The sequence below is a fragment of the Chaetura pelagica genome, unplaced genomic scaffold (genome assembly GCF_000747805.2).
Source record: "Chaetura pelagica isolate M959 unplaced genomic scaffold, ChaPel_1.0 scaffold441, whole genome shotgun sequence".
Lineage (NCBI taxonomy): Eukaryota > Metazoa > Chordata > Aves > Apodiformes > Apodidae > Chaetura > Chaetura pelagica.
Genome location: NW_009952164.1, coordinates 107123 through 114903, shown reverse-complemented (window position 1 = coordinate 114903; position 7781 = coordinate 107123). Strand labels below are relative to the sequence as shown.

At 40.4% G+C, this 7781-nt stretch overlaps 1 protein-coding gene across 1 annotated transcript; it reads left to right on the top strand.

Annotated features, from left to right (window-relative positions):
- Positions 1 to 4399: 4399 nt before the first annotated feature.
- Positions 4400 to 5813, top strand: LOC104397323 (olfactory receptor 10A4-like). Its single transcript, XM_010007275.1, has 2 exons — positions 4400 to 5287; positions 5733 to 5813. Exons 1-2 carry the CDS (start codon positions 4400 to 4402, stop codon positions 5811 to 5813), a joined length of 969 nt encoding a protein of 322 aa, XP_010005577.1.
- Positions 5814 to 7781: the final 1968 nt, after the last annotated feature.

Here is a 7781-nt window from a genome sequence, read left to right as displayed (position 1 = left end):
GTTGGTGACTAGTTCACCTCTCCTGTTTAACAGTGGAACAATATTCGTAACTGCATCTCTGCATACCCTGGTAATGCCCTTGTAATTTTCAACAGGTAATGTTCCACTCTTCCACCTCTGGTCCATTTCCCTTGTAGTTCTGAGCAGACCCGGAAGCTCACAATGAAGCCAAGGGGGTCTCTTGCTCCAACTACTTCCCTTGCGTTTAGAAAGGATGAGCTGGTTTTCTAGGATAGTGTCCTTGAAAAAATCCCAGCACTCACTAGCTCCTTTACCCTCTGGGGAAGCTTCCCATGGGAACCCGTCCAACTGAGCCCTGAGCAAGCTGAAGTTTGCTCTTCTAAAATCTAAAACCTTTGTCCTGGAATTAACCTTCATTGTGCTCAGCAGGATCCCAAACTCCACCATCTTGTGGTCACTGCACCCAAATCTGTCACTAACCCAGATATCACAGAGCATGATTTCTTGGTTAGTGAGTAGCTGTGCCCCATGCCTGGCTGGCACATCCAACATTGCTGTGAGGAAGCAGTCCTCTACACAGTCCAGGACCTTGATGGATGTCAGGCGAACTGTAGTGTTGTTCTTCCAGCAAATGTCTGGGTAAACTCTCCCAGGTTTTGGAGACCAGGTTTGTTTGATTTGAAGCTTGCCTGAGCAACCTGAGTATCGCTTCATTGGTCACATTGTCTTGGTACAAGTCTTGGTACAAGTACAAAGCAACTAACACGCTGAAACATGAAATTGAACACATGGTAGTCTATGTATTCATAGTATGTGACGCAGCCTGGCATTTAGCAGGTCACCTCCTTCACCCAGATGAACCATGGTAGAATCAGCTCCAGACAATCCTGGTAGTTAAGTAGCTGCCTGTGTTAGTTACCTTAGATTCTAGATGTGAGAGAGGCAGCAGAAATACTTGCTGGACTCTTGACAACCCTCTCAGGTGCGCCGGGGAGGTAAAATAAACATTTCACATTTAAGTCTAATTAGTTCTGGTAAGACGGGGTGGGGAAGGAGGGGGGAAACCCTATGGCTCTAAGGAAGGAAAGACAGACAGAAGTTTAATGTAATCTATAGAGAAAGTAGAGAAAACCATTTCTGGTCAAATTTAGTGAGGAGAGAAAAGATGAAAAACCAACCTACCAAATAAATCTTCCTAGACATAAGAATAAATGACTAGATCAAACCAGAGAATCATATGTAATCTGCATATGATATATATGTATGGTTTACTGATTATTTATCTTGAGTTATAGAAGTTAGTGATGAGGGTGACTATTTAATCAATTTCTAATATTGACCTGACTCTATTGAGTTTACAATTAATAAACAGGGAAAAAGCAAAAGGGACAACACCAAGTGTAGAATAAGATGCTTTCTCTATGTTAAGCTTGATTTTTCCGCTTTTATTTTGCAGAAATTTCAACTGAATTTTTAACTGAAAGTATTTTTTTTTGTTGTTTAAAAATTACATTCAGAAGATTTTCTCTCGTAATCTGCTTTGACATCTAAACTTAGATGACCTGTATCTTACTACAACCTTGTAGGTATCTGTAAGGACATCATAAAACTTCAAACTAACTTACAAAGACCTTAAGTGCATTCATAGACCTTAATGTCCAGGCTCTCCTCAGGCCTCCACCTACACCCTCTGCCCATAGGCCCAGGGTCTACATTTAAGATCACTTTAGCTTGGCTTCATTTGATCCTGATTAGGGCACCATTGCACGTTTAGGAGCTAGTGATGCATCTACAGTTCACCTGAGGAGACCCAGATTTCAGATAAATCATACACCAGAGAACCTCTTCCCCTTCTTCTCCTGACCCCTCACCAGTTCTACTGGTCAGAACAGTGCTCAGATGATGAACTTAGATTTTTGTCAGTGGGTGTTGGTTATTTGAATCAATACAGAAAAAAATCACTTCTAGTGTTATGTGGATTTTGACCAAAGTGCAGACAAACACTAGAGCAGTTTGTTCCAGAAATTTTGGAATTACTGGCTTATATCCACACCACCAGTATTGAGATGTCATTCAGTCTGAATTTCTTTCACTGGCCTTGAGACTGTCTTTCCTCACTCTTATCTTTAGTTATCAACTGTAGAGTGACCTCTGCATTGTGGTCATTTTCTGTGAACAGCAGAGAGCAAGTTACTTTGTAGGGAAGAATCATCTAATGTAATGTAAGTGTCTACTGGATGATAAGGTTTAGTTTTTTTAACAGTTTAGAAGTGTTGTTTAATGAAATGAAATCATAGTATGATTCACCCAAATAAAGACAGAAATTATTATACATAAAGGACAATTTTTTAACAATATGAAGGGCCAATCTGAGATGGTATGATGAGTTCTCCCATGGAGGGGCCTGTCCCTTGTAATTAACTAGAGAGCTTAAAGCCATAGTTAGACATGAGCTATACACATATTCTCTCCTCCTGAAAAGCCTTTTTCCTTTGCCTAGATTGTGTACTTCCATACCAAATTTCTATCCCTAAAGTTTGGTGAGATCAGCCCCAAGACAATGACTGATTAAAAAATAACAGGTTAAAACAGATGTGCAAGTGCCCTATAGGTCTTTCTTTACAGTTAGTTCCAGGAGCTAACAGGAGAACTTGAGGGAGTATTTTGTCATACCTAAACAATAAGGAAAAAAATAACTGTCTCCTACAGTTTTGAACAATCAATACCCAACAGACTATTTTCCACTGGGAACATAAACACATTGAAATACTCCAGGTTTGCAATGTGTCTTTTAGAAAAGTATTAACCACAACCTTCTCCTAACAGCAGGTGAGGCACCTTATTTTATTTTTGTCTTTCTCTTCTTCATTATGCTATTATTCTTCTATCACCTATGCAAGGCTTCTCTTTAAGGGAGACTCATTATCTATTAAGTGAGTGGATTATTGGAATAGAAAATAAATTCCAAGACAACTTTTATTCTTGAAAAGAACTGTTCCTCCTGAAGAGTGCCTGTGACAAAGGTGATCTCCTGGAGATTGATCCACACTCTTTAGTACTTTTATTAACTGATTATTAATAGAAAGGGGTTATAATGTCTGGACTTTTTTGTGTGTCTCTGTGTGTCTGTGTGTGCATGTGTGTGTGCACCCTGGGTCTGGCTTTTTTCTTACTAACTGAAAGTTACGTCCCCCATCCCATTCAAATTATGTTAAATGAAATCAGAGCAGCTATTTTAAATAGAAAGGCTTTTCTGTCCTCTTCAATGTGAATGTAAAACAAAAAAAAAACAAACACCACACCTTCCATCTACTGTTTGGGTGAATTATGAAAGAAATATAGCATGTGTACCATTCTGTAAATAGTTTCATTTCGATTAGTTGTGGAACAGTTGAGATTGGGATGGATTTCACACATGCAGAATCACATGCATACAGCATCACAAAATCGTTCTGGTTGGAAAAGATTCATGGAGATCATCCAGTGAAAACCCCCACTCAAAGCAGGGACAGCTATAGCATATTGTTCATGGCTGTGTCCCGCCAGATTTTGAGTATGTACAAAGACAGACTCCACAGACAATCTGGGCACTCTGTTTCAGTCTTGACCAAACTCAGCATCCAACAACAACCAAACAGCCAAAAACCCCCTCTCATTTTAAAATGGAATTTCTTTTATTTCTGTTTGGGCCTATTGCCTCTTGTCTGTTGACACTATGCTGAACTTGACCTAACCCTGAGGGGAGAAATCAAAGGCAGTATGTGCTCTCATTTTTACCTATTTTTGCAGATTTGTACTATTGTTTTTATGTAATGTGAGGTGGAATAGAAATTCAGACACACAGAGATAGCACTAACCATGTGATAGTCTGGAGTGTATACAGGGTTATCTGTGTTTAGTAGGTGATTCTTTTCTAGAATGAACCCATCCACAGAATAGTAACAAAAGGGACTCGTTGCCTATAGAACTGCTCTATCAACAAATTAATAATTTGTGGATTTTAAGTATGAGCCTTCTTTGGTTGGCAGCAGGTGTTAGTGTAGCAGATCTCAGCTAGATAGTGGAAAAAAAGTCCACTTCAAAGACTGGGGTGATAGAGTACAATCTTCATCCTAAAAGGCAGGAAGAGTGAAATATTCTACCATCATAAAGAAGACTTACCTTACTTTCCATTGACTAGGAATGAAGTACACTAATTTGGAAAATTTGTTCTTACTTATGAAAAGTTGTGTGAGGGGAACCACCTCTCCTCCCTTCTCTAAACAGTCTTTAGCACTAAAAATGCCAAAACACAGTGGTAAAATACCACTATCTTCTGGGATCTTGTCCTATTACAAAGCAATATGCATAAACACATAATTAACTAATTTTTATATCTCTAGATTAGCTACACAATGGATATACAATGATTTCTGAACATAAAAAAACTCAGAGGAACATGACCAGCTGGAACTACACACTGGTGACCTATTTCCAATTTTTACCTTTCTCCAGCATCCCAGAGGTCCAAGCCTCTCTCTTTTGTCTGGTATTGTTCATGTACCTCAGTACTTTGGTGGGAAACTTCCTCATCATTATGATCACTATGGTAGATGCTACCTTCTGCTCCCCCATGTATTTTTTCCTCAAGAACTTGTCCTTCCTGGAGATTGGCTACACTACATCTACAATTCCCAAGATGCTGGTGAACTTCCTCACAAAAAGGAAGGGCATATCATTTCTGGGCTGTGCCACACAGATGTACATGTTCACCCTCTTTGGGATCACAGAATGTTGTCTGCTGGCTGCCATGGCCTATGATCGCTATGTTGCCATATGCCATCCCCTGCACTACACGACCATGATGAGCTGGGATAAGTGCTTCCTGCTAGCAGTTGTATCTTGGCTTACTGGGTTCTTGGTGGCCTTAGGGCAGACAACATTCATCTTTACCCTTCCATATTGTGGGCCCAACAAGATCAATCACTTCTTCTGTGACCTGCCACCCCTGCTGAAATTGGCTTGTGTGGATACCTACAACAATGAAATCACCATCTACATAGTAGCTGTCCTCTTCATCATGGCCCCTTTCTTATTCATAGCTGTGTCCTATGTAAAGATACTTCACACCATCTTCCAGATGCCATCAGCTGGGGACAAGAGAAAAACGTTCTCTACTTGCTCATCTCATCTGGTCGTGGTCACTCTGTTTTATGGATCTGGCATTGTGACTTACTTGAGACCCAAAGCTTCTTATTCCAGCAGCAGAAACAAATTGCTTTCTCTCTTTTACACACTGATGTCTCCAATGATGAACCCCTTGATTTACAGTTTGAGGAACAAAGAGGTAAAACAAGCCTTGAAAAGACTGATAGCCAAAAATATAAATATGTGATATGTGTATGAACTACATCAAATTAAATCTAGTGGTAGCTTCCTTTTTTGTTTGTTGGGTTTTTTTTTTTTAGAGGGATTTTTCAGATCATCTTTCATTACTGTACAGTGATAACGGCAACAAATTAACAGAGAATGATGGACCTAATGAGAAGAAGTCCACACATAACTAAGACATTGGTTTCTGGTCAGTTCTGTTGAAGATATTTCCCAGATGAGCTCTTCAGTTCTATTTTGTGAAGAAAATTTCTTTGAAGGCCCAAAGGATTAATGACTTGCTTTATTTAAATATCTTAAATGTAAAGAACTATGGCTGGACTGATGACCCTAATTCTCCACCAGTATTGAATGGAGTGAAATAGAAGAAATAAAAAGACCGTTTATGTATTCTAAACTAGATTTCTGTTGCAGTAAGAGAGAAACTATCACTAGACATCCCCATTGCTGCACATTTTGTGTGTGAGAAGTCAAAATTATAAGTTTATGTAAACATTTATCTTAGGGTTCTGAGCTGAGAGCAGATGAGAACAATGTCCCTTTCTGTGCAAATAAAAGGTTGATTGTGAGATGAAAGAAACCACTTGTGAGTTAAGGAACTGGGTGGTCATAAGGGAGTTGGTTTGAGACCTGGCATTTTAAAAGGAAGATCAAACTTAATTTGTTTTTCCTAGTATCCTCTGGTTGTGGTACATACAGACAATTTATGGAATCCCAGTTTACGTCTTCATTCTTTTTGTTTCCTCTGCAAAGCTAAGACAGTGGATGTGAAATCAGTCGGTAATATGGGAGAAGCATAGAAGTGTGTTTTGCACCAGGAGTCACTTGATCATTATGATCTCAATAAGCCAGAGGCAGACTATAGCAAACATAATTTAGAAAGCTATTTATTAGAGCCAACACTAAAAAGAACAGGATAGTAGACATAAAGCTGCATCCCTTCAGATACTGGGAACCTCAAGGTATGAAACATCAGATGGGCCTCTGATCAACATGCAGCATGCCATGTACATCGCATCAATGGAAGTGGCCCATTTTGGTCATTTGACTCAGTAAATGATTTTTTAAAAAGAAAACAGTTCTATCTGTAATTTCTACTGTCAAACAGAAAGGATGATCAGAGAAGAACTTCTTGCTTCTCTGTTAGATAAAGGCAAGGCCATGCAGGTGGTATAATTGCTGGTACGAAGTGGGAGCTACTCATAGGCTCCTCTGTTAAAATAAGCTGCTGAGTTTATCCTGCAGCCATGAGCTTTCACAACAGCACAACACAGACCTGAAGACGACCTGGATGTGCAGTGCAGTGCATTATGGTGCACTGACTTCTTGATGTACAATGGTCTTCATTCAAGATGAATGCAGGGATTGTAAAGGGATATTAGGAGTGGCCATGTCCTCCAACAGCCTCAGCCAGTTCCCAGGGACCCAGGATCTCTGACTAGTCTGAGGAATGCAGCTGCCACTTTTCTGTCTGCAGGTTCAACCAGTAGCAAAGGTGAGCAGCTACCTTGGAGATTAAGAGAGCTGGCAAAACCACCCATTTTCTGAAGATGTTTTGTCACTCATTGAGTAGATCCAAGAGTAGTCTGGGTTAGTAAAGATTATGGTACAATCTGGGTGTCCTGGTTTGAGCCAGGATAAAGCAAATTTTTCTTTTTACTGATTTTTTTTCCTTCAGTAAGCTTTCTTGTAACTAGCAACAGTGTCTTCTGCTAGGCTGATAAGACAGTGGAATGTTTTTTCTAACTACTGAAGCTTCAAGGCTGCACCTGCACTCTGCCGGCTCAGACACTACGGGGAGATCTGTGACCCCCCCGTAGGAGGCTGAGTTAGACAGACAGCAAAATTGGCCAAAGATATTCCATTCCATATAGCTACGTAAGATGAAAGGAAGGGCAGAGATCACAGAAGACAACTGCCTTCCTTCTTTTTCTTCCCTTCTCTTCCGTCCATGGCCGGTGTCTGGGGAGGACTCTGTTCATCCATCACCGTCGACCCTTAGGCTCGAGATCTCCTGACCCCCATAACTCTCTGCTTTCTCCAGCAGCAGCTCCGGGATTCCTCGGGACTCTTCCCAGTTCAGGGAAGTGCTGTGGGAGTTGCTGGGGTGGGGGGAGGCGAGAGGTTTTTGCCCATACCTGAATATATATATCTGTATATAATTGTATATATTTTCTTGTATAATTCATTAGTGTTTAATTAAAGCTGTGTAGTTTAGTTCTCAATCCAGCCAAGTCTCTCTCTTTTTCTCTCTCTCCTTCCCTACCTGGGTTGGGGGGATGGGGGATCGAGAGCATTGTTGTCAGACCTAAGTCAAACTGTGACACTGGGATAGAGAAGTTTAGCTGCCATAAGAGTGCTGAATTGTGATTTTCAGACAGATATGCCCCTGAGGAGATGTAGTGTTTAAAGTTTAAACATTTGTAAACCTAGTAATGAGAAAACTGGGG

What these genes read in the sequence shown, in the direction of transcription:
- LOC104397323 (XM_010007275.1), top strand. Translation starts at nt 4,400, where the DNA reads ATGACCAGCTGGAACTACACACTGGTGACCTATTTCCAATTTTTACCT. An exon ending in ACAGTTTGAGGAACAAAGAG is followed by an intron (nt 5,288 to 5,732) that starts GTAAAACAAGCC and finishes ATTCTAAACTAG; the next exon opens with ATTTCTGTTGCAGTAAGAGA.